Below are 27974 nucleotides of genomic sequence, written 5' to 3'. Positions count from 1 at the left end.
TATAAATTTGGATTAGAATGCAAATTTTCTTGTGGCTATTACTTTACTGTTGTCAGAAAGAGAACACCGTGATGGTCAATGCTCGAGGAAAGTTAAAGAGTGGATGACTTGACGAATGGAAAGTTGTGGTCAAAGCTACTCAGATCGCTCATGAATTTACTTGATCATGTAGAGCCAATTATCCATCCCCCATCACCTCTGAAACTTGTGCAAGCACATGGTGCCACGGGCTGTTCCCTCAATGGTTAGGTTACGTAGCATGCAACATACTACCATAAATATACAAATCCACACAGCTGAGTACAGTGGGGCTCCTCTAGATTGGTTCAGATAGGGGAAGCGTGGTTTGAGGATGTCGATGGTGTGCTCTATAATGCTGTTTCTGGCAGCATAGCTCTTATTGTACGTCTGCTGCACATCTGGGCGTTCCAGTTGAGACTCATGAACCATACTGAAAGTGGATAACCCTGGTTACCCAGCCACCAGCCTCAATTTGCCAGTGGATCAAATATAACTGGCACAGAGGACTACGACAGAATGAAGGAATCATGAATACCACCAGCTTAACAGGCATTCACCTACATGAACAATGTCGCTTGTTGAAGCAGAATTCCTTTCAGTTTAAGAAAACGGCAAAGTTCAAAAAAGCACATACTAAGGCAATGTGCATGCAGTTAATCCATGATGGGAGGGCCTGCAGTCTGGGCTTGCTCCAACTGCCTGTTTATGTTCAGAGGGAATGAACTAAAATTGTCTCTCTTTGTATACAGAGTCTCAATTACATCCCTGGTGCAGTAGTTTACTGCAAACTAAGAGATGCTGTTATGCCCAGCAGCAGCCTGAAAAGAGCCAGACAAGAGCCACAGTAACCTTGACAGGCACAGGCAATGCCGTTCCTACCCTGTTTTGAGGTTCTAGTTGCAGCTACAGCAGTTAGCAGATCACTGTTAAAATGTCTTTAGTGAAGAGGAGTAAAGAAATCTCAAGTATCATTTTTACTTAAGTTTAGATAAGAAAATTGTTCTCTGGGGAATACACCTCCTGCTGAGAGCCCTTCTCTCTCTTCTAGCAGCTCCTCCTACTCTGCATGGTCTCTTTTCTTTCTCTATTTCAAGATGACGACCTACCAAACCACCCATCTCTGGAAGTGACTTGTTTCAGCATAAGCCTTTAATCCACCTATGAAGTTCTTCAGCACCAGCTAGATTACTCCCTGTAGACTATTAAAACTTTACACAAGTATAGGAAAGCTCCATAAACCCGGAATTGCACCAGCAGCCAGAAGGAATGATCTAGCAGCCAACCTGCAAGTAGCTCGTGATTCCTTTAAATAGCCCTGGTGGGAGGGTCTTTGGTGCCATCAAACACATGTTCAATTTGTAGGAGTTTATGAAAAGATTGGCTGGAGTGTGGTCTTTGACAGCACATCACACCGACTGATTGCCATGATCTTCCTGCTCTGCCTGCTGCTGTTGATCATCCAGTGCACGCGCACTAACTTCTGTACCAAGGGGGCATTCAGCAAGTACATTCACATCTAGGACCCAACGTTCAACTTTCAGTAGGCTGATTAGCACCCAAGAAAAAAAACACAAGTGCTATGGAGTCAATTTCTCCCCTCTTATGTATTGACTGTATTAAAGGAATCGCCACAAAACAAGACAAAAATACTTTTTTATCACAGCCATCAATCAAATAGCAAAGTACTGCTCTATGGTTACATCAGATGCAAATTCACTATTGCTCCCACTACCATTTTTGGCTTTGGATTGCACAATGGGGCAATGCAAAGACACACCATTTCCAGTCACCTATAGCACTAACTGGGGGTAAAATGCAATTCTAAACTAGATTTCTCAAGACAATCCTGAATTTTGGCAACAAGAATCAATACACAAAAAATTAAAGATATTAAAAGCACCCAAAAGATCAGTGTAAGACACTATGTAAACTAGAACTCACAACAACATGTAATCTCAATCTCAGTCCTGCTGGAAAAAGTAAATTAATTACACACCTTTATAAAACACTAATTAGGCCTCAGCTGGAGTATTGTGGCCATTTCTGGGAAACTTTAGGAAGAACTTCAAGGCCTTAGAGAGGATGTAAAAGAGATTATTAGAATAATACCAGGGATAGAGGTCTTCAATTACATGAACTTTCCTTGCCAATATAACAGAGATCAGGAATGCATTGTTTTTTAAAAATTGGTTTGTGGTCAATTATTTGCTTCCTTCCAGACACAAAACAGAGCATCAGAGTGATGTCTTTTGTTCTGGGCAAGCTCTCAGCCCACCTAATAGATCAGTAATTCTGTTTTCCCATCACCAGTTTGTTCAATAGTTCCGACATTGGGCAAGGTTTGCTGCCAGAAACAAAACAGGCACAAATCTGTCTAAATGTCTGTACAAATCTTGTCCCAGTGGCAGAAAAATCTGTATATTATGTCTGGGATGATTATAAATTTGAACTGTTTTCAATGAGCTTGAATATTGCAATATATAATTAATGAAAGATTTGCCCAAAATACACCAACTATAAACTAATCTCTGTGGTGAACCATTGTTTCCTATTTTTGTTTATTTCTTCATGGGATATGGGCATCACTGGCTAGGCCTGCATTTGTTGCCCATCCCTAATTGCCCTGTTCAGAGGGCATTTAAAAGAGTCAACCCACATTGCTATGGGTCTGGAGTAACAGGTAGACCAGACCAAGTAATGGCAGCAGATCTCCTTCCCTATAGGACATTAGTGAACCAGATGGGTTTTTAACAACAAATCAACAATAGTTTCGTGGTCATCATCAGGCTTTTAATTCCAGATTTTTATTGAATTCAAATTTCACCATGAGCCATGGTGGGATGCGAACCTGGGACCCCAGAGAATTACCCTGGATCTTCTGGAATACTAGTCCAGTGACAATACCACTGTGCCACCACCTCCAAGAAATCCAAGAAGTTTCATCTTGTAAGTGATTTTATCCAGGTACTTTCAGGCAATAAAGAGCCTCCATGGTGGACAAGATGGGATCTAAAGCTAAAACACTGATTTAGCTCAAGTTTAGCATGTAACAGCACTTTGGTAAAGGAATTGAAGTTTGCGCTAGTTATGGTCTGAAGGATCGTTCAGAGCTGATTGCCACTTAAGTTGCCTGCTAACGCTTAGTAAAAGGAGGCTAGCGCTTGATTTAATGCCCTCGCCTAATGGCAACCAGCTGATTGAGAGAGGATTGAGCACTATTTAAAATGTTACAGCACCTTTTACATTCACTTACTACTGGAGGTTTGAAAGTGATTTTTGAAACACATTGGAAGACTTCTTGGGACATTTTAATCAATATTTCACTAACATTTAACATTTATCCCAGAAATTCTCTCAGCATTACACCTAAAAATAAAAGCAATCAAGTGTTGCACTTCTCTATCTTAAATGGGGGTCAGAAGAAGGAAGTACTTGGTCACCACATCTTTCTAGGGGTCTCCTTTGGTCTGTAGCTGGAATGGAAGGATAACATGTGGCCAGGCAGAGCAACATCAACTGATGCAGGAGGGAGGGACATAAGGACAAGAAGGACCCCTTCCCCTGCAGATACAGGACATCCCTCTAATGCTGCATCTAAAAACTTGTGCACTCTCTCACTTGGTTCAAACTATCCTAAGATGTGGCAACCAACACACTCCAGATCTTCATTGGGTATAGGTGCATGGAGTCCACATAAACTGCTTCATGAAAATTATGTCCATCAGTGCTGAGTGCTAAACCTGCAGGTATCCACTTTAACGTGCCCCAAACTAGTTCAAATTATGGTAATCAGCAACTAGAATCAAAATTGTATACTAAAACCAGACTTTCAAAACAGGCACATCTTGTTAGCACCCATTTACACACTTTCACTAAAATATCCCACTCCTCCACCACTATAAATTGGTTATACATGTGGGTCTTTTAAACGCAGAGCAATTCATTCATTCGTTACCGGATAGAATTCGGAGCACTGGCATCTGTAAAATAATACACATATCATTGCTTAAGTCATATCTGCACATTTAAAGCAAATTGGACTTTTGAAATTAAGCTCTAATTACAAATTTAGATTTCATTGGCAGAAATATCCAAAGTATAGCTAGATAACATAAAATCCTGCCATGAGAGGGCCCAAACTCTCAGCCTACCACAAATTGTATTCACTGCTTCACCTCAGGACTTTGTGAATTCCATAGTTATATTGCTCAAGTGTAGATGCCCAAATAAGAAGATAAGAATACAAGAAATAGGAATAGACCATTTGGCCCTGTGAGCCTGTGATACCATCTTGACTGATCTTCTGTTTTAACTCCATTTTTCCGCCTTATCATGTCCCTTAATTCATTTAGTACCCAAAAACCTATCAACCTCTGTCTTAAACATGCTCAATGGTTGAGCACCCACAGCTCCCTGGGGTAAAAAATTCCAAAGATTCACAACCCTCTAAGAAATGTCTCCTCATCACAGTCTTAAACAGCCAGCCCCTTATTCTGAGACTGTGATCCTGTGTTCTTTGTTAGGTAGGATGGGTAAAACTGCACAGAGTACTCTAAGAGTGGACTTACCAATGACCTGCATCATTGTAGCAAGATTTCTTTACTCTTCTACTTCAATTCCTTTGCAAAAGTTAACATTTAATTTGCCTTCGTAATTGCTTGCTGTACATGCATATTAACTTTATTATTCATGTACTAGGACACCCAGGTCCCTTTGAATACAAATATTCCCAGTCTCTCACATTTATTATTTTCCCTACCAAAATGGATAACTTCACATATCTCCACATTCTCCGATGTTTTTGCCCACTCATGTAATCTGCCTATATTCCTCTGCAACCTCTTTGCATCCTCATCACTTATTTTCCAATTTAACTCTGTATCGTCAGCAAGCTTGGATATGCTACATCAGTCCTCTCACCTAATTTAATATAGATTGCATAATAGCAGAGGCCCAAGTACCGATTCTCGCATCACCCTGCTAAGTAGTCCCTTTTATTCCTACCCTCTGCTTTCAGTCCATTAATTAATCCTCAGTCCATGCTAATATATTACTCCCAATCCCACGAGTGCTAACGCACAGAAGAAGGGTCATATGGACTCGAAACGTTAACTCTGTTTCTCTCCCCACAGATGCTGCTAGGCCTGCTGAGTTTTTCCAGCATTTTCTGGTTTTGGCCCACGAGTGCTAATGTTGCGTAATAACATCTTGCATGGTGCTTATCAAATCCAAGTACACTACATCCACTGGTCCCCCAATCCATAATACTAGCTCCATCCTCAAAAAACTCCAACAGATTTGTCAAACACAACACAGATTTATGAAAAGGCATTTAATTTCCCTGTTAACATGTCCCCAATAATAGATTCTAGCATTTTGTCCACTTCTGATGTTAGGACCTAGTCCCAATTTTCTCTCCTCCTCCTTTCTAAAATGGTGGGGTTACTTTTGTTACCTTCAAAGCCTTGGGAACTATTCTAGAATCCAAGGAGTTCTGGAAGATCAAAACTAATGTATCCACTATCTCTGCAGTTGCCTCTTAACAGCCTAGGATACATATCATCAGGTCCAGGGAACTTAATCGCCACTTAGTGCTATTAATTTCTTCAGTACCATTTCTTTATGCCTGATTTTGTCAAGTTCTTCAGTCTTTCTAGACCCTTGGTTCCCTCACGTTTAAAGGGGGCTACGGGGGAGCAATTTCTAGTCATCTCACTGCTGATTCTAAGGCTGACTGCCGACATTTCCTAATTCAGGAACCTACTACAATTCAAGTTTTAAAGTTCTTTAGGAATTCAGAATATGTTTGCAAAATTCCGTACGGCAGCATATGATGTTCAGCAGACGATGTTATACTTCTGAATGCAAATGATAGTTAAAAAGAGGCTATCATATATGTATGTCTTCACTTTTAAGGCATCCCAGACTACAACAATCTGCATGACTCCAGTCTGTAACAAAATGCCTTCTGTTACAAACATCATTAACAGTCAAAAATATGCCCTTTGACTAAGGACAAGAGGCAGGATTCTTTCGTAATCTTTGAGCAATTTTAATTTCTTATTTTGATTACTCAGAAGTTTCTCCACTTCCTCATATCACCATCCATCCACCATATGCAAGTGCCCAAACACAGTTGAGCAATGTTTCTCTCACTGAATTTCAAACAAAAAGTGCAAGATGGATATAAATTTAGCCCCAGTTTGTAATGGAATGGAAACAACTTCCATTTCTATCATTCAGTTGAAAACTTGTCATCAAGAATGATGAATATTCTGGAGCCACAATTTGATCTGGTTAGTTATCCAAACAGTACCTTGAAAAACCATGACAAATTTTAAAATTTCACATTTGACTGTATATCAAAGGGAGCGAGCCAAATAAAATTCTCTGCCCCTTGCTATACAATTAGCAGAAGAATACCCCAAAACTCAATCTTTTCAAGAGAAAAGCTGTTGAGTTCTACAGCAGTAAGAGCCTATGATTAAAGCTATTCCAAAAACCAACTGATTGTGAATAATTTCAGTGCTCAGTGTTTATTCTTTATTTGTGAGCCAAGACCAGTGCCCTCAGGCCAGGTGAGGAAAAAAGTAGCTGGTGGGGACAGGGTGTAAGTGGGGAGGAAAATGCCTGCAGCATGATTATTTCAATTCGCTAATCTGAGACAATTCTGTTTAACTTCTGAAACTTCAACTGTAGAACCTTTTTGATGACTACACAGGAGGCCATGCTGTGTAACTACATTACCTTTAGTAACCTTTCACTTAAAAATACTGATCAAGTCAAAGAATTTCAAAAGCTGATTAGTAGTCTGCAAATTATGTTTCCAAACACATAATAAGTTCCATTTCCATCATGACACACCTTCCATAATAGATCAATGAGTAAACCATCAGATTTTCACAAACAGGGCAATATGCATTTCAAAAATAGAATTCACACAATCAGAACTGCATTGATATGATATCATGAAGAAATGACTCATCTCCCCCAAGCTGGTCCTCCTTCCCAAAAAGCCATGATGTCAACTGACTGCAATTATGGCAGTCCAATTCCACATAGAATAGACCTGAATAAATTTAAATAAAGATTTCCTTACGGCTGGCAATGCAGTACGCCAATCTGCAATTGATTCGCCTGTAGAGTTGTTTGTTGATCGGCCATATTATCAGTGTGCACAGCTGAAGTAAGTTGATGATGAGTCCAGTCACTACAAAGATGTAGCATATAAGAAGGTGGCAGATGAACTGAGATTTCAAGAAGGCTATGATACCCATTGCTTACAAGGCCTCCAATATATCCACCAAATGTCCAGAGTTCATAAAGAAAATCTGCAACACAGATAAGTCATTAAATATAGAAAGCGATTAGAATGTACTTTAAAAAAACATTGACTAGGCTACAATTCAAATTTTGACCAAAATTCCCTCTTACAGCAACAAAAAAAATTCAATTTTCCTCAAATAGAAAAAAAGTGACTTTACTAGAGACACAACAGAAGCAGCAGCCATGTAAAACACTTACAGGAATATAAACTGCTGGCATTTGGCTAACACCTCAAAATGGTCAATGCTACAAAGTTGGAACACTGCTAGGCAGCCTTGGTTCTTCAAATCATCTGCCCCTGCTGTCCGATCCAAGTGTCATTATGTAGCAATCTCAGCAAGGTGTCGAAACTATGTCTACTGCAGTACAAACAATTGAAATGTGGCTTTTTAACTGAACGCAATTATGATTGCATCACGATTCTCTCAAGCGATTTTGCAAACTAAAGAAATGCACAACCAACTTTCAGTGCAGGAAGTAGAAAGGGAAAGGATAATGGCACTTTGTTTATCATGGGGAGGCAGTAGCATAGGGGCACTGTAGGCCATCAGCAACAGCAGAAATTGTATTTAAAAAAAAACAAAGTGGGCATTCCCACCACTCTACCATTACCATCAAGCCGGGGGATAAACTCTGGCTCAATGAAGAGGGCATGCCAGGAGCAGCACCAGGCATTCCTAAAAATGAGGCGCCAACCTGATGAAGCTACAACATAGGACTACTTGCGTGCCAAACAGCAGAAGCAGAATGCCATAGACAGAGCTAAGTAATCCCACAACCAATGGATCCAAGTTCTGCAGTCCTGCCAGATCCAGTTGCGAATGGTAGTGAACAATTAAACAACTAACCAGAGGACGAGGCTCCACAAATATCCCTATCCTCAATGATGGGGAACCTAACACAGTGTGAAAGACAATGTTGAAGCATTTGCAACCATCTTTAGCCAGAAGTTCCAATCCAACTTGACCTCCTCCTGAGATCACCTACATCACATATGCCAGTCTTCAGCCAATTCGATTCACATGATGGTATATCAAGGAACAGCTGAAGGCACTGGAAACAATGGGCTCTGACAACGTATCACAGAAGGCTTGTGCTCCAAAACTTGCCACACCCTTAGCCAAGTTGGTCGAGTACAGCTACAACACTGGCATCTACCCAGCAATATGGAAAATTGCCCAGGGTTGCCCTAATCACAAAAAGGAGAAATCCAATCTTGCCAATTGCCACTCCAGTAGTCCACTCGCAATCATCAGAAAAGTGATAGAAGGTATCATCAATAGTGCTAATAGCACTTACTCAGCAATAATCTGCACATGAACACTCAGTTCAAGTTCCACCAGGGACATTCAGCTCCTGACCTCATTATAGCCTTGGTCGAAATATGGACAAAAGAGCTGAGCTCAAGAGGTGAAGTAAGACTTGCTGCTCAAGATCAAGGCAGCACTTGACCAAGTGTGGCATCAAGGAAAGGAACCTTAGCAAAATTGGAGTCAGTGGGAATCAGGAAGAAAACTCTCCACTGATTGGAGTCATACCTAGCAAAAAGGAAGATAGTTGTCGTTGTTAGAGGTCAATCAGCTCAGTTCCAGGACATCACTGCAGGAGTACCTCAGTGTAGTGTTCTAGCATCAACCATCTTCAGCTGTTTCATCAATGACCTTCCCGCCATAAGGTAAGAAGTGGGGATGTGAACAATGTTCAGCACCATTCACGACTCCCCAGATACTGAAGCAGTTTGTGTCCATATGCAAAAAGGCCAAGACAACATTCAGACTTGGCGTGATAAGTGACAAGTAAAATTCACGCCACACAAGTGCCTGGCAATGACCATCTCCAACAAGAGAGAACCTAACTTATCTCCCTTTGACATTCATGGCATTACCACCACTGAATCATCCCTCATTATCATCATCCTGGGGGTTACCATTGACCAGAAACTGAACTGGACCAGCCAAATAAATACTGTGACTACAAGAGCAGGTCAGAGGCTGGGAATTCTGAGGCGGGTAATTCACCTCCTAACTCCCCAAAGCCTATTCACCATTTACAAGGCACAATTCAGGAATGTTCTCCACTTGCCTGGATGAATGCAGCTCCAACACTCAAGAAGCTCAACACCATCCAGGACAAAACAACCTCATTCCTCATTCAAAGGGCTGATGAGCAAAATTTTACCAAGCTAAGTTTTGGCACAATATTTAATGTGAAATTTAATAAAAACAATGGCAAAGCAATACATTGATCATTTTTTAAAATGTAATAAAAATGACCATTAAAAAGCACCAAGTACTTTTTTGCCTTTCCATTTGAGAGACACAGAGACCCAAGTCCTGGACACCAGGGAAATGGTGGAGACCGGGACTGAGCTAAGGAATTGGGTTTAACAAAACACTGACCTTGCTTTCGCTTCTGGCGGCACATTGTTCTTGCCTCAGCACAATTCACACAAAAGCAGGGGTTGAAAGCTGGTTGCCTTTCAGGTTGGGTTTTCCTCCTCTCCTGGGCTGCTTTATGGATAGTTTTAGGGGGGAGGGGTCAGGGTGCATGTGTGTCTGGCTCACTCCCAATCTGAGCTCCAGCTCTCACCCACTCACTCATCAGGCCCTCCCAGGCTCGCTCACCCCTCATACAGCCTCATTTGCACAAACTCACTGTCGCTGGATCAAAATCCTAGTACTCCCCCTCCTCCCCACACCTCCCCTCACCTCCCCCCCCCCCCCCCCCCCCCCCCCCCCCCCGCCCACGGAACAGCATTGTGCATGTACCTACATCACATGGACTGATTCAAGGCAGCAGCACCCACTATTTCTCAAGGGCAATTAGGAATGGGTAATAAATTCTGGCCTAGTCAGTGATACCCACATCCCGTGAAAGAATACAAAAAAAAATTTCCAGTTGGCAACTGGAATATACATTCATTGAAGTGATTATAAACAGAGAACTCGTATGTTAAGAATGCATTGTACCTTCTTACTGATCAAAATAATATATGACGATTCCTTTGTTATTTACTGAGTGCCACTTGTACATTCACCATCTGTGTTGTGTGCATACACTCTTTTCCTGGACTATAAAATACACCACTCAATAAGCCAAGGAAAATAATCAGCAGTTCCGGTGGTGTACTTGAAGATTAGAGTTTGCAATTGTGTTTTTTTTAAAATTCATTCACAGGATGTGGGCTTCGCTGGCTGGATTAGCATTTATTGCCCGTCCCTGGTAGCCCTCAAGAAGATGATGGTGAGCAGACTTCAACTGCTGAAATCCATGTGGTGTAGGTACACCTACAGTGCTGTTAGGAAGGGAGTTCCAGGGTTTTGACCCATCGACAGTGAAGGAACGGCAATACATTTCCCAGTCAAGATGGTAAGTGCGGCAGGGGACGAAACTTCCAGGTGGTGGCGTTCCCATCTAACTGCTGCCCCTGTCCTTCTAGATGGCAGTGATCGTTGTTTTGGAAGGTGCTAAGGAGCCTGGATGAACTCCTGCAGTAGAAATTATAGATGGTACACACTGCTGCTACTGCCGTTGGTGGTGGAGGGAATGAATGTTTATGGATGTGGTGCCATTCACTCCCCCCACCATCGATGGCAGTGGCAGCAAGGTGTACCACCGAACAGGACAAAACAGGCCGCTTGATGTGGCACCACATCCATAAATAATCAAGCGGGCTGTTTTGTCCTGGACAGTGTCAAGCTTCAAGTGTTGTGGCAGTTGCACTCATCCAAGCAAGTGGGGAGTATTTCATCACACTCCTTGCTTGTGCCTTGCAGATGGTGGCCAGGTTTTGGGGAGTAAGGAGATGAGTTACTCATCACAATATTCCTAGCCTCTGGCCTGCTCTTGCAGCCACGGTATTTATATAGTCAATGGTAAGCCCTAGGGTGTTGATAGTGGGGGAATTCAGTGATGGTAAAGCATTGAACGTCAAGGAGCAATTGTTAGATTCTCTCTTGTTGGAGCTAGTCATTGCCTGGCACGAATGTTACTTGCCACTTGTCAGCCCAAGCTTAGATATTGTCCAGGTCTTGCTGCGTTTGTACATGGACTACTTCAATATCTGAGGAGTTGTGAATGGTGCTGAATATTGCATAACCATCAGCGAACATCCCCACTTCTGACCTTATGATGGAAGGAAGGTCATTGATGAAGAAGCTGAAGATGGTTGGGCCGAGGACACTACCCTGAGGAACTCCTGCAGTGATTCCCTGGAGCTGAGATGACTGACCTCCAACAACCACAACCATCTTCCTTTGTACTAGGCATGACTCCAAGCAGTGGAGAGTTTTACCTGATTCACACTGACTCCAGTTTTGCTAGGGTTCCTTGATGCCACACTCAGTTAAATGCGGCCTTGATGTCAAGGGCAGTCACTCTCACATCACCTCGGGAGTTCAGCTCTTTTGTCCATGTTTGAACCAGGGCTGTAATGAGGTCAGGAGCCGAGTAGCCCTGGTGGAACCCAAACTGAGCGTCAGTTAGCAGGTTATTGCTAAGCAAGTGCTGCTTGAAAGCACTGTTGATGTCTCTTCCATTACTTTGCTGATGATCGAGAGCAGACTGGTGGGATGGTAATTAGCCAAGTTGGATTTGTCCTGCTTGCGTACAGGACGTACCTGGGCAATTTTCCACATAGCTGGGTAGATGCCAGTGTTGTAGCTGTTCTGGAACAGCTTGGCTAGGGGCATGGCAAGTTCTGGAGCACAAGTCTTCAGTACTATTGCCGGAATGTTGTCAGACCCCACAGCCTTTGCACTATCCAGTGACTTCAACCATTTCTTTTATTTTATTCATTCACGGGACGTGGGCTTCATTGGCTGGGCCAGCATTTATTGCCCATCCCTAGTTGCCCTTGAGGTGGTGGTGGTAGACTCAGGTGTTTTCAGCACAGGAGGTGGCGATTCAGCTCATCGTGTCTGCGGCGGTCAACAAAGATCTGACTACACTAATCCCATTTTCCAGCACTTGGCCCATAGCCCTGGAGGCTATGGCAACACAAGTGAATATCTAAATGCTTCTTAAATATCTCTCAATCTTATACAGCTCTATCAGGTCCCCTCTCAACTTTTGCTGCTCCAAGGAAAATAGCCCCAGCCTATCCAATTTTTCATTATAGCTCAGACCCTCCAGCCCAGGCAGCATGATGGTAAATCTCTGCACCCTCTCCAGTGCAATCACATCCTTCATTTAATGGGTTTACCAGAACTGCACACAGTGCTCCAGTTGTGGCCTAACCAGCGTCTTATACAGTTCCAGCATAATCTCCCTGCTCCTGTATTCTATGCCTTGGCTAATAAAGGCAAGTGTCCCATGTGCCTACTTAACCACCTTATCTACCTGCCCTGCTACCTTCAGGGATCTATGGATATGCACACCAAGGTCCCTCTGATGTTCAGCACTTTCCACGGTGTTACTTAGGATCCCCCTGCACTTTTTTTTTACTCCTCTAGGGACTCTGCCATATTGAGTCCTCGGTATCTGCTATAAGCTTCTCTTTTTTCCCTTAATCTTAACCTTTATGTCCCTTGACATCCAGGGTTATTAGGAATTGGTCCCTGCGCCACTACCCCCCCACCTCCTCCCCCACCCCCCCCATGCCCACCCCCCCCCCCCCCACCCCGAACTTTGTCTTTACGGGAACATATTTGCCCTGTACTCTCGCTATTTCCTCCTGGAATGCCTCCCACTGCAGTTTTATCTGCAAGTAGCTGCTCCAAGTCCACTTGGGCCAAATCACATCCTATCTTAGTAAAATAGCCTTTCCTCAGTTTAGAACTTTTATTCCTGGCCCAACCATATCCTTTTCCATAACTATCCTAAATCTAACTGAGTTATGGTCATCATCTCCAAAATACTCCCCTGCTGATACGCCTTCCACCTGCCCGGGCTCATTTCCAAATATTATGTCCAGAACTGCTCCCTCCCTGTTGAGCTTTCTACGTACTGGCTAAAAAAAGTTCTGGATGCAACCTTTGCTTCCTCCCTACCTTGCACACTAAAACTATCCCAGTTAATATTTGGGTAGTTAAAATCCCCCACTATTACGGCCTTATTATTCTTACACTTCTCTGAAATTTGATTACATATTTGATCCTCTATCACTCCTTGACTGTTTGGGGGCCTATAGTACACACCCAACAGTGTGTTTGCCCCTTTTGTGTTTTTTACTTCTACCCATATGGCCTCATTTGATGATCCTTCCAAGATATCATCCCTCCTCACTGCTATAATTGATTTATTGATCAATATTGCGACACCCCCTTCTCTTCTATCCCTCTCCATCTCATCTGAAAACCCAAAATAGGAATGTTGAGCTGTCAATCCTGCTCTTCTTTTAGCCAAGTCTCGGTCATAGCTATGATATCATACTCCCACATGCCTAACTGTGCCCTCAGCTCATCTAACTTATTCATCAGGCTCCTTGCATTAAAATATATTCCATTTAGCATTGCTAAGCTCACTTCTTTCTTATTTAGCTTATGTTTCCTCTACCTTCTAGCCTCACTTAGTAGCGCTTCAATTTCTAATTCCGTCTTAACTTCCCTCCCCTCAGAACTACTTTTCAGGATCCCATCCTCCTGCCAATTAGTTTAAATCCACCCCAACAGCATTAGCAAGCCTCCCAATGAGGATGTGGGTCATGTTCCTGTTCAGATGTAACCAGTCCAACTTGTACAGGTCCCACCTCCCCCAGAAACAGTCCCAATGCCCCAGGAATCCAAAGCCCTCTCCCCTGCCACACATTCATCTGCTCTATCCTTCTGTTCTTATGTTCAGCACTGCGTGGCACTGAGAGTATTCCGGAGATTACTACCTTTGAAATCCTGCTTTTCAATTTCCTACCTAACTCCCTAAAGTCTGCTTGCAGGACCTCATTTCTCTTTCTTCCCAAACATGGACCATGATCTCTGGCTGCTCATCCTCCCCCTCCAGAATGCCCTGTAGGCGTTCCATGACATCCTTGACCCTGGCACCTGAGAGGCGACATGCCAACCAGGAGTCGTGTCTACGGCCGCAGAAGCCTCCGTCTACTCCCCTCACTAATGAATCCCCTACCATATATTGCCTTTCCACACTTCTTCCTCCCCCCACCCCTGGAGCAGCTGGACCACCCACAGCACCATGGCCTTGGCTCTGGTTGGCCTCCACAGAGGAACCATCAATCTCACCGTTTTCCCAAGGCTGAAAAAAGGTTTGCAAGCGAGATTCACTTGGGGATTCCCTCACTACCTGCCTGGTCCCTTTCTGTGTGGCGGTCACCCATTCCCTCTCTGCTTACACTTCCTTAAGCTGTGGGGTGACCACATCCTGAAACGTGCTATCCACGAACCTCTCAGCCTCATGGATGCACCGTAGTGACCCCAGCTGTCGCTCAAGCTCCAAAACCCAGAGCTTGAGTTGCTCCAGTAGGAGGCAGCTTCTGCACGTATGGTCATCCAAGCTACCAGGAGTGTCTCGGATTTCCCACATAGCACTGAAGATTGCTGTAAATCTTTTGCACTGATGTGCTGGGCTCCTCCACATGTGAGGATGGGAATATTTGTGGAGACTCCTCCTCCAGTGAGTTGTTCAATTGTCCACAACCATTCACGACTGGATGTAGCAGGACTGCAGAACTTAGATCTGATCCATTGGTTGTGCGATCGCTTAGCTCTGTCTATCACTTGTTGATAATGCTGTTTGGCACACAAGGAGTCCTGTGATATAGTTTCACTAGGTTGACACCTCATTTTTAGGTATGCCTGGTGCTGCTCCTGGCATGCCCTCCTGTACTCTTCATTGAACCAGGGTTGATGCCCTGGCTTGATGGTAATGCTAGAGTGGGGGATATACCAGGCCATGAGGTTACAATTTGTGTTCGAGTACAATTCTGCTGCTAGTGGCCCACAGCGCCTCATGGATGCCCAGTCTGGAGTTGCTAGATCTGTTCGAAATCTATCCCATTTAGCACGAAAGTGCTACACAACACAATGGAGGGTATCCTCAATATGGAGGCAGAATTTCTTCTCCACAACGACTGTGCGGTGGTCATTCCTACCAATACTGTCATGGGCAGGTGCACTGCAGCAGGCAGGTTGGTGAGGATGAGGTCAAGTATGTTTTCCTTCTCATTGGTTCCCTTATCACCTGCTGCACAACCAGTTTAGCAGCAATTTCTTTTAGGATTCGGCCTGCTCGGTCAATCATGGGCTACCAAGTCACTCGTGGTGATGGACATTGAAGTCCTTCACCCAAAGTACATTCTGTGCCCTTGCCACTTTCAGTGCTTCCTCTAAGCAATGTTCAACATGGAGGAGCATCGATTCATCAGCTGAGGGAGGACGGTACATTGTAATCAGCAGGAGGTTTCCTTACCCATGTTTGACCTGTTGTCATGAGACTTCATGCGGTCCGGAGTCGATCTTGAGGGCTCCCAGGGCAACTCCCTCCCGACTGTACACCACTGTGCCCCCACCTCTGCTGGGTCTGTCCAGCCAGTGGGACAGGACATGTGGTGTCTGGGACATTATCTGTAAGGTATGATTCATGAGGATGACTATGTAGGCTGTTGCTTGACTAGTCTGAGAGATAGCTCTCCCAATTTTGGCACTAGCACCCAGGTGTTAGTAAGGAAGACTTTACAGGGTCGGCAGGGCTGAGTTTGTCATTGTCGTATCCGGTGCCTAGGTCGATGCCAGGTGGTCCATCTTTTTTCATCACATGAGCTCATCTCTATTAATTCTGCCCACACCAATGTTCACCCAGCACACCCAGCCATGTAATGTACCATTTTCCCATTCTAAGCATAGAGTGAACAGACTGTTAATTGACTGGATAATTCTTGACTGTCAAAACAGCCAAACTGCCCACATCCAATATTTTTTAAACTGATAAAAAATGTAAAGGTGCAGTTTTTGTAAATGCCTGTACGATTTTTCTCCCAGGTTGTTTGCAGCAGTGTTCTGAAGCTTTATCTTTAAATTCCTGGGAACCCCAGGCCAATCCTGGAGGGTTGGCAACCATATTGAAAATGCAAATAAGAAAGGCAGGTCAGAAAAATTGTTACCAATTTGCATGCATCTTGTAGCTTGGCCTCCATTGTCACAAACTTATATATTCATATATTTATCTTGCAGCATCACGTATGAAGAGTAGGTTCAAACTAAGAACCGAAAGAACTTGGAAAAAAAAATGTACTCAGATGGATGGAGGTCAGTTCTGGGAAAATAAGAATCTAAAAATAGCGTCCAGTGTAATATTTCATCCATCACAAGTACCTATTACCCTGACTACATCTGCTGCCCCTCATTGTCCTCACACTTTCTACTTTTTTGACACTGATTCTATCCACATTTTAACTCCTCTCTTCAGTGGTGAACCTTCATTATCCTGCTTTCTCCGGATTTGGATCGTACTTGTCACAACAAAGCCATTACATATAACCAAAATGCTTTCTCCTCCTGGTCTTGCAGTCAAAATTCCACCCTTCTCCCTCCTCTTCACACTGCTTCCTCCTGGTAATCACCAGAACTACAGGGTCTGGTATCATACAGAAATACTTAAAACTCAAGGCTAGAAAAGAAATCTTGTCCAATTTCCTGATGTCCTAACAGTTGCAACTGATAATGCAGATATTTTCCCAATTTTGAACAGAAGATACTAACTTATCTGCATACAAGTCCTGTCCTTTCTATAACATTTTTCATCAAACTGTTTCATTAACCAACTACCCTCCCTGAACAGTAGCATTTCCTTACATCCATCGAAATCTACCTATTCGCAGGAGAACAAATGGGACATTAGTTTAAGCCATCTCATATCATATCAAATCAAATTCCTAATTTATCTCTGAACTGTATTATTTTGAATACCTCAATTGTTAGCCCTCAGTCTTTCCCCTAATTAGAAAAGTAATTAATCCTCGAGTCTTTTGCATGCATTGACTTCTTCTTTTATCTTGACTATTTTGTATCTTGTCCAATTCAGCTACATTATACCAGGGGATCCAAAACTACACACATTCCAGGCAAGACCTGAGCAATACTCAATATAATGGTGGGAATTCTTCTTTTAGTGCAACCCAACAAACCCACAACCTCTACCACTTACGAGGACAAGACAGCAGATGTATGGGAACACCACCACCTGCAAGTTCCCCTCCAAGCCAAACACCATCCTGACTCAATTATAATCGCTGTTCCTTCCTGTCACTGGGTCAAAATCTTGGAACTCCCTCCCTAAGAGCACTGAGTGTACCTACACCAATTGGACTGCAGCAGTTCAAGATGTCAGCTCACCACCACCTCCTTAAGGGCAGTTAGGAATGGGCAATAAAAATGCTGGCCTAGCCAGCAATGCCCAAATCCCATGAAAAGAATTTAAAAATCCTATTCACATTTTTGACAGCGTCCAAATATTGACTTGATGCAATGAAGGATCCATGTATTGTGCTCCAAAAAGTCCTTTTCTGATCTATATTCACCAATGGTTTCCCATTGCTGTAATTTCTTTGCCTGTTCTTTATTCCCAAGTGCGTTACTTTACAATTCAACTGCATGTGTGTTCCCCCCGCTGACAAACAATTTAGGTTTTCCTGTAAATTCTATCCACTTTCCCCCTACCTATTCCTGCTACTTTAGTGTAATCTACAAATTTTCAGATGTAACTGCTGGTATGCTCTCATTCATTATTTATAAACATTGAAGCATACTGATCCTGGGTACCGGGCCTGCAGGAGTCTATCACCACACTTCTCCACACAGAACTGCTGTTTCCCATCTCGAAACTGACATTCATTCCATCTTACTACACTCTTACCAATACAATGTGTTTATTTTATGCACTGGTTTTCTGTGAGGTAGCATATCAAATTCCTTACTAAATTACATTACATTATGTTTTCATCTTTATCCACATATTGGTTAATTCATTCAATTGCATTAAGTACTCTGTTGAATCATTGTTTTCCAAGTCTTCCACTGTCTTGACATTGACAATGATTCCAGAAATTTATTTGGTCCTGATGCCTGAACATAGTTAGTTACCCAGGTGTCCTGGTTCCTTGTAAAATACAAGTTTTACATTTGCTATTCTCCAGTACTCCACTGTTATGCCCTTTTCTAGCAAATCCCTAGCCATCTCTGTTCATCGTGTTGTTAGCTCTTCCTGGAATTCTTGGGTGTATCCTATTTGGCCGAGTGTTTAAATTAGTTGAATCTTATTCGTGTATCTAGCTGCCAAATCAATGGAAATGTTAGTTTTATTACCCTCCTCCTTTTGACTCAGAACACCCATCTGCTGTGTTCCATACTGTTTTTCTTCCAACTCAAATAATGAACAGAAAAAAAGAATTGTTCTAACGTTTTGGCTATGTTTACATCTTCACTAAACTGGACTATAATTTCTTATGATCTGGAACTCTGGTTTTTATTCCCTCTGCTGTCCATTTAAAAATGGTTGGTCAGTCCTTTGTATTTTCTTACCAATTTGAAGCTCAGTTGTTTGCTTTGTAATCCAAGCACATGCTAATTTTCCTACAAATCCCAGTTACACAATCAGCAACTGCCTGTTCAATTATCATAAAAATGTTCAGATGGCAGACTTTGGAAAACCAAAATAAAAATAGAAAATACCGGAAGAACACAAGTTGGCATTGGCTCCTCTTCACAGATAAAAACTGATCTGGGTTTTTCCAGCATGTTCTACTTTTATTTAGACTTCTCAATTAACTTAAATCAGATCTATTAGCTATTATTCTTGTTTGTGTGTGCTTCCTGTTAAAACCTGGCTTCCCAGAATTTAATGGACAAATAATACTTCTTAATGGCCACCTCCCCAACCCCCATCTTGAATCTTATAGACAGTATCCCCAAGGTGGTCCCAACCACAAATGCTATTATAATACCCCATTGCTATTCCAATACAACTTATCTTGTCCCCCCCCTGAGGCATGCAAATCTCTTTCCCTATCCAGAAATTTCCCTATCATTACCAACAGGATTAGCCAAACACGACCGTTTATCAGCATATTGAAAATCCTCCAGTATTTAAAAGTTACCTGCGGCTGATTCTTTCCTTTCTTCTCTAAGATATCCATTCAATGTCAGCTGTAAGTGTTAGCTGTCTGTGGCAAATTCCCACCAGTAGTTTCTCCTTGCTTTGGTTAATTTAACCATACACTAAATGAGTTCATCTTCTCCCCCAACCATCCCTTTTGGTGTTCTGCCCTTCATACAACTTTGAGTTCCTTTCTATGTAATGCTGCTCCTCCCCTTTACTTCTGCCTTCTAAATAGTTTTGCCTTTCATGTACCATATCCCGTTTGTCCATCTATCCCTCACCAGTTTCCCATTATAGCAATGACATCCACCTCGCTGGTTTGTACTAACCCTTCCAATAAGGTGTCAGCCATGGTTCAGTTAGTGGTATTCTTACCTCTGAGGCAGAACTTAAAAGTTCCATTCTAGGGCTTGGAGCACAAAGATCTAGGCTGACGTCCCATTAACAGTATGGAGGGAGTGCTGCACTGTTGGAGGTGCTGCCTTTTAGCTGAGATGTTAAGCCGAGACCCTGTCTGCACTCTCAGGTGGACATAAACAGTCCGTGGCATTATTTTGAAGAGCAGGGGTATTATTCCCAATGTCTTAGCCATGGTCAAAAGTTATCCTTCAATCACCAATCACAAAGAAAAACAGATTATCTGGTCATTATCAAATTGCTGTTTGTGCTGTGAGCAAATTGATTGCCACATTTCATACATTACAACAGTGGCTACATGTCTAAAAGAACTTCCCTGGCAGCAAGGTGTTTTAAGACATCCGGTGATCATGAAACGTGCTATATAAATACAAGTCTCTTATTTTTTTCTCTGTCATCTTATCCTTTCTAACATTTGTGTACAAGACCTTTTTGTTTATTTTTTCCCCTGTACTACATCTGAATTCTATCTTTGCTGTTTACTACTTATCCTGCTTATAATTCTTTCTGGATCTCATAGTACGGGAAGACAATGACACCGTTGTTTAGTTAGTCTCTTACCTAAAGCCTCATGGTTATCTTGTGCCTCTTTAACATCCTTATTTCCCCATCTCCCTAGCTTAAAACCACACATTTACCTTCCCATCTCTTTTCATCCTAAATTATTTAACTTCTCAAGCAGTCTGTATAACATTAAGTCTGAGGAGTAAAATTTATTTCAGCATAATGCTGGAAAAACCAAATTATTCTTGTTCCCATAAACCTCTGCACACTACTTCTCCTAAGTCCAATCTTGCCACTGATACCATTCTACTGGTGGGGAATTTTTATGTGCTGGTCAACTCCCATTTTAGTTTCTGCCACTCACCCATTTCACCAGCAGCTCTTTTCCCATCTTCATTCTATTTCCCAACTTTACGCTTGCCTCATCCCCTCCGTTATCAAGACTCAAAACCATGCCTTTACTATGTCACCTTTCCAAATGCTCTCCCAGCTAGCCTCCTGCCTTTTATGCCCTACAAACTGTACAGGAGTTTGTACAGGCAATGAAACAAAAAAAAATAACTCACCATTATTAACATGAGATGGAGAGAGAGAGAGAGAGAGGCAAGAAGCTGGGGGAGTAAGAGAGAATGAGGAGATGAGACAAAGAACAAAAAGAGAAAGAAACAAGGTGAGAGTTAGAGATGAAAGGTAAAACAGATAAAAATGAGAGAAAAGTTTCACATGCATGAGAAATAAGTACAGAATACAGGATGTTAAAAAGAAATAGGAAGAGGAAAAATGTGGGTGTTTGTCCTATTTTTGCATGACAGCTGTTGACGAGATATTTCTGCTTTTCCCACTTACATCTCCTTTAACCCATTTTTTGTTTCTTTACTTGTTCTATTACCACATCATTTTGCTTTATCATTTGCCCTTTTGTTGTTTAATCTCACCTAATGCAGGCCTTCCCTTTTGATTTTACTCCCTACCCCTATATTTGTTTAAAACCTGTTCCATTTCATCAGAATTGGAAAAGGGCATAAGCCTGAAACATTAGTTGTTTCTCTCTCTCTCTCCACAGGTGCTGCCAGACCCAAGTATTTCCACCATTTTTAGCACCTGCAGTACTTTGCTTTATTACAGTAAAATGTATTTGGATCCTCAAACATAGAATCACAGGATTGTTACAGTGAAGGAGGCCATGTGGCCCATCATGTCTGCACTGGCTCTCTGACACGAAGTTAAAATGCTCAACTTCCTGTCTTTTCCCTGTAACCCTGCACATTGTTTCTGCTTAAATAACTATCCAATGCTCTCTTGAATGCCTCAATTGAACCAGTCTCCACCACACTTCCAGGCAGTGCATTCCAAACCCTAACTACTCACTGTGTGAAAAAGTATTTAAACTCACCTCGCATTTGCTTCTTTTGCGAAACACTAAAACTGTGCCCTCTGGTTCTCCATCCGTTTACAAGCTCAAAGTTTCTCCCTATCTACTCTGTCCACACCCTCATGATTATGAAAACTTCTATCAAGTCTCCTATTAGCCTTCACCTCTCCAAGGAAAACCGTCTCAACTTCTCCAATCTTTCCTCACAGCTGAAATGTCTCATCACTGGAACCATTCTCATAAACCTCTTCCGCAATCTCTCCAACACGTTTACATCCTTCCTATTGTGTGGTGCCCAGAACTGTACAACATTCACTTGGAAGGGGAGAAAAACAAGTATTTAAAACTTTAAAAAGAAATTTAAATTATGGAACACTTATAGTCTCTGTATTTAATATGACAAGTTGGACATCTCTACTGTGTAATGCCAGTGCCACAGGTATCTGTTTAATAGTGCACAGTAGCACAAGAGTGTAATTTTAAACTCTTAAGGAATGCTGCACTGTCAGAAGTACCAACTTTTGGATGTGACGGTAAACATTAAATGTTAAAGCTGCTCACTCAGGTTCAAGTAAAAGATTTATTTTGAAGAGCAGGAGGAGTTATCCTTAGTGTCTTTGCCATTATATATCCCTCGACCAACTTCATAAAAGATCAGGTCATTGTCACACTGCTGTTTGTGGGAGCTCGCTTTATGCAAACTGTTAGGTTTCCTACATGATAAAAGCGACTGCACTTCCGAAAGGGCTTTATAGCCAAGGAAGTACTTTTGTATGTCCTGAGAAGGCGCAATAAATTACACAGCCATTGATTGATTAACCCATAACGCTGCTGCCCAGGGCAAGCAAAGGTGTTCAATGCCAACCTAACTGGGTTCATTCTTCCACCCTGTGCTTACCAATATACCATCAGCAGGCAGGCAACCTTTTGGTTCTCTACTAAAGGGGCGAGTGAAAGCACTTTCCCCGCTCGCCACACCTTCTGTCAACTTATCTTGCTTCTTTCCATTGTTGTCCGCACTTTCAGCGGTTTCTTTTAAAAACTTTAACAGCCTTCTCTCTCTGTCCACGGCCGCTCAGGCTGTCAACTTTGACTGAAATCTGAGTTTGAGACAGTCATCTTTAAAAAAAACACGTCCATTTGGTGTGGGGCGGCTGGTGGCGTTGCTTGACTCGGATGGAGAACGGAGCGAGGAAGCCCGGGGCTGGCCAGTCCCCCCGCCCCCACCGAGGCCACGCGCTACCCATCCGGCTCGAGAGCGCAGGCTTGGAACAAAAAGCTCGGTTTGAATTAACGGCGGCACGAGTCACCTCAGCGGGATAAAGTTCACCAGGATTGTCTAGGTTCTGGCAGCAACTAGCATGGTGTTTCACTATAAAACAAAAAAATGCTCAAACACCACTGACCAAAAAGGTTAAGTCGTTTCTCTCTCCACAGCTGCTGCCAGACCTGCTGAGCATTCGGTATTCATTCCAGATTTTACAGCACCTGCAGTATGGTTAAGGTCTGGAATGATAATGGAGGCAGGTTCAATTGAACAATGCTCTGGTTCTGCTTTTGCAGCTGCTTTGAATACTGCTTTTCATCTTCAGACAGTGGGCATTGGACACTGGGGTGATCCTGAAGAGCTATCCCAATTGTGTCTTCGCTACTCCACATAGTCACTGGAAAATCAGGTGTATACAAAGCCTCAGTTGATTTTTCCCACTCTCTAAACCAGGGATGCTGAGGGTTGCTGTGGTGCACCGGTCAGCAAATTATAAAACCCTCCTGCCATATACCACCAACAACCCTATAGCTGGCACACAAGGATGGCTTTTAGCCATGGAACAAGAGTTCATGTCACAGCCTGCCAGACTGTTAATCAGGCTACAAGTCTTTCAATTACTTCATAGTATTCTCCAAGGGGAGAGTTTGAAGGTACAGAAATGGACAACTGCATGGTATCAGAAAAGACCATGCAACTTTAGACAGGAAGATCCTTTTTGGCTATAATGTAGGGATATAAGTGAAATAACATTTCCAGGTGACACCAGAGGGTGCCAAGTGCACCCTTCTTGTGTAAATATCATTTGTAATAAGGCTTGAAGGATTTTAATATGGTATGATGGGGAGATAATTATTAGTACCAAAATATGCTTAGAACACTGCACTAATGTGGTGTTCTCATACCCTATCTGATCTAAGGTTTTTAAAATGTCTTTCTGTATTAAATCCAGGTAAATGGGAGTGATGCTAATGGCATTCAAACTGGTTGTGACCTCCTTCCATTCTCCCACGCTGTATTTTTTGTGCTGACTGGAAAGAAGGCCTTCACCACTTCCCCTAGAGAGTACTCGTGGCCCCACTTTTTAAAAAAATTCTTTCAGAAGATGTGAGCATTGCTTTGTTACTCATCCTTAATTGCCCTGGAGAAGGTAAGCCATTTAAATGATAGGAGGGAAGATCATTGAAGAAGCAGCTAAAGATGGTTACACATCGGACACTACTGCAGGAGCTCCTGCAGTAATGTACTGGAACTGAGATAATTGGCCTCCAACAACCATCTTCTTTGTGCTTGGTATGACTCCAACCAGTGGAGTTTTCCCCAATTCCCATTGACTTCAAGGCAATATTTGACTGAGTGTGATATCAAGGAGCCTTGGCAAAATTGATGTCAAGGGCAGTTACTCTCACCTACCTTTGAGTTCAGTTCTTTTGGCCATGTTTGGACCAAGGCCATAATGGAGATCAGGAGCCAAGTGGCTCTGGCAGAACCCATACTGAACATGTTATTACTGTGCAAGTGCCACTTGATAGCGCTGACAACAACACCTTTCATCACTTTGCTGGTGATCGAGAGGAAGCTGATGGGGCAGTAACTGGCTGATTGGACTTGTCCTGCTTTTTGTGGACAGGAGGCATTGGGTAGTTTTCCACATTGTCAAGTAGATGAGAGTGTGGTAGCAGTACTGGAACAGCTTGGCTAGGGATGCGACTAGTTTTGGAGCACAAAGTCTTCAGCACTATTGCCAGAATGTTGTCAAGGCCCAGAGCCTTTTCAATACCCAGTGTCTTCAGCCGTTTCTTGATAATGGGAACATAGAAAATAGTCACTTGGGCCCTCAAGCCTACTAGATGATCTTCTATCTCAGTGCCATTTCCCCACACTATCGCCATATCCCTTGATGTTTTTAATATAGCGAAATCTATCAAATCAATCTTTGTCTTGAACATAACTCAGTCGCAGCTCTCTGGGGTAGAGAATCACGTGGAGTGAATCAAATCGGCTGAAGCCTGGCACCTGAGATGCTGGGGCCCTCAGGAGGAAGCAGAGATGGATTATCCGTTTGGCACTTCTGGCTAAAGATGGTTGCAAATGCTTCAGCTTTGCCTTTTGTACTGCTGTGCTGGGTTCCCCCAGTCAATGAGGATGAGGATATTTATCAAGCCTACTCTTCCTGTTCGTTGTTTCATTGACAACCACCATTCACAACTGGATGTTGCAGGACTGCAGAGCTTTGATCTGATCCATTGGTTGCGAGATCGCTTAGCTATCTATCGCATGCTGCTTCCACTGTTTGACATGGAAGTAGTCCTGTGTTGTAGCTTCATCAGGTTGACATCTGAGAAAAGGAGTATTTTCTGATCTCCAGCACTCCTTGCAGACATTGAATATTTTGTTAAAGTTTACACTCTACTCCAATTTGACCAAATCATACTTTAAACCCTGCAGCCTGTTTTCAGCAGCCTGCCCACTGAAAGGCAAGTTCTGATTCAGAGGATAGTTCCTAACCTGATTAGTCAAGTGATATGCCCATTGGAAGAACAAGTCAAGCCAGCGCACTACTGGGTCAAGAGGGTGCCACTCTCTCAACTTCCCACTTCCAGTCAAGTTTATACCCAATTGAAAAATTAGACTTTTAATTCTATATCTGTGTATAGCAAGAAAGGCACTAAGCCTTCAGATGCAAATTCTTTTTATTTACATATTTTAATTCTAATTACTTGATTGTTGACATAGAAAATTAATTTTCCATCTGCACATTTGCTTATCTTCTGTAGTTTGTAATGCAGTCAATATTGCAGCTTAATTACAAGGCTGGGCTTATTTTATGAGCATGTGTTGACATGTGGTTATAACCAGTCACCTTCCAGATACTTGTTCAGGTAAGAAAGTCATTTTTTCCAGAGTCTGAGTGAAGGGCAGCAGGAGGATAATTAGGTAAAATGAAAACAGCCAACTGGCATGGACTCACTATAATAAATTAGCAGGAAAAGATTCTAAGTCATTGGTCCATTCAGCTGGCAGTGACCATGAATGACTCTGAGCCACAGCACAATAGCAGTGGAAAGGAGAAAAAGTAAAAATTAAAACTGTCGTTCCATAAATCTCCACTAAATTCTTCCACATCATTGAGGAAATTGTAACCAATTTATCAATAAACGGTATCAGCTCTTTAGTTTTGTCTCGTTAGCTACATTGGAAGCGGAGCCTAGAGTCAAAATTTAAAATGCACAGCTATGTTTAAAAACTCTATCAGGAAAGGGGGGATTTTTATGGAACCCACAAGAGCAGAAAAGTGATGTGTGGGGTGAGTGAATTAGGCAGGATGTGAAATTTCAATTTTCTGACAGCAGGTTGAGATGCAGAGATTAAAGCAGCAGGGTGTCAGGTCTCACACCATTCTGTGGCAGGTTCGTACTTATAATACATTTGCATACCACAATTACTCATTAGTATCAACTATATCCTAGCTTCATGATGAAGTCAGAGGCGCACAAGAATCTCGTGGCTCCTGGTTCACATCTATTTCAAGGTGTTGCACACCAGTTGGCTTTGTGCAGTTGTGTCTGAGGTCAGCAGTTTTCCTTAACATAAAAATAAAATACTGCGGATGCTGGAAACCTGAAATAAAAACAGAAAATGCTGGAAAAACTCAGCAGATCTAACTATTATAGCCATTTTCCTTGTTAAATTCTGTGGGAGGGGAGCAGGAGAATGGCAGCTTGCATGGAGACTTGGGATTGGAAAGGCAGGTCAAGGGTCGGAGGGGGTGGTGTTGGAGGTTGGAAGGTTGAGGTTTGGGTGCATGGAGGAGTGGAAGAGGGATCCGAGGACAGAAGATAGGATCAGCAACATGGGAGGACTGAAGTGGGAAGGGTCGGGCATGCTGGGGAACAGAGTCAGTCAAAGTAAGATGATAAGGGTGATGTCAGTACTATCCAAATGTGGGTCTCAGGGTGTTGGCTGGCAGAGTCCTTACAGGGCTTTGAGTGATCTTGGACAATCTCCTTTACAGTGCATGGTAGGGAGGGCCAGCTGAGTCTGCAATAATCAGCCATGTCCAGACTTGCAAGTAAACAACACTGGGCACTGACCAAAACATTCAATAAAGAGTGAGCAAAAAAAATTTCTTGTGGAAGAAAGGAAAATGTCCCCAACTCCCCTGTAACCATCAATGTGTGCCAATGATGAGACATGTCAGTACATTTAGATCTCTAAGCTAGTCTCAACAAAATGATGATGCAACATGAATAAAGTGAAACCAGTGTGAAATACTTGCAAGTGAAAGTTAAATTTGAAAAAAAAAACTACATTGTGCCACCTTTGTACTCTCAATAAGTCTTACTTATTAATGGCAATGGAGTTGAGCAGGAAAGTTTTGGCTGTGATGCGGAGCCTCCATTTGACCAGGAGGCTCTTTTATAGCCTGCCCCTACCTGTTGCATTGTCAACTGACAACAGGTTTCACCACTGAAAAGCTTCCCCCACTGTGTAATTGCATGTGACTCCTGAGCACACCACCACACTTTGTATTTTAATTGGAATCATGTGGGAAACAGGAAAAAGCAAGAGTGATACACACTTCCAGTTCCACTATCAGAAACAGTGAGCAGCCACTGATAAAATTCACCCAATCTCTTAAGAGTCCTATTGGACTCGAAACGTTAACTGTTTCTCTTTCCCCACAGATGCTACCAGACCTGAGTTTCTGTTTTTATTTCAGATCTCCAGCATCCACAGTATTAGTTTTTTTTAAGTATTCCTAGCTGCTTCATCCCTAACTTCATAATTGTAAATGCCTCAAAATTACCCCATAATCTTCTGTTCTACTGACAGCAACTAATTTTTCTAACTCTTCCTTTATATTTGTATTTTCTCATACCAGAAAGCATCCTAATAAACCTGCACTGTACCCTTTCTATAACTTCAACATCCTTGAGATCACACTGTATACAGTATGCTTAACTATGTTCTTACTGAAGTTTGACAAATTCACTATTACATCTCAACTTTTATATTCTACAC

General features: G+C 42.5%; 1 protein-coding gene across 5 annotated transcripts in view; it reads right to left on the bottom strand.

Annotated features, from left to right (window-relative positions):
- The window catches only part of agpat4 (1-acylglycerol-3-phosphate O-acyltransferase 4 (lysophosphatidic acid acyltransferase, delta)), a 180198-nt gene that overhangs the window by 132726 nt on the left and 19498 nt on the right, over positions 1-27974 (bottom strand). For 4 of the 5 annotated variants that reach the window (XR_005945266.1, XM_041205939.1, XM_041205931.1 and 1 more), the window contains one exon: positions 7121-7352. Coding sequence is in view for 4 of the 5 variants with exons in the window: in XM_041205939.1 (XP_041061873.1) it covers positions 7121-7298 (178 nt within the window). In the remaining variant the exon portion in view is untranslated. Of the gene's footprint in view, positions 1-7120; positions 7353-7545; positions 7569-27974 lie in introns of those variants that run through there. The other variant, XM_041205948.1, reaches the window with a different exon arrangement.

This window comes from Carcharodon carcharias, chromosome 2 (genome assembly GCF_017639515.1).
Source record: "Carcharodon carcharias isolate sCarCar2 chromosome 2, sCarCar2.pri, whole genome shotgun sequence".
Lineage (NCBI taxonomy): Eukaryota > Metazoa > Chordata > Chondrichthyes > Lamniformes > Lamnidae > Carcharodon > Carcharodon carcharias.
Note: the sequence above shows the minus strand (reverse complement) of the source record. Positions and strands in the feature narration are given on the sequence as shown.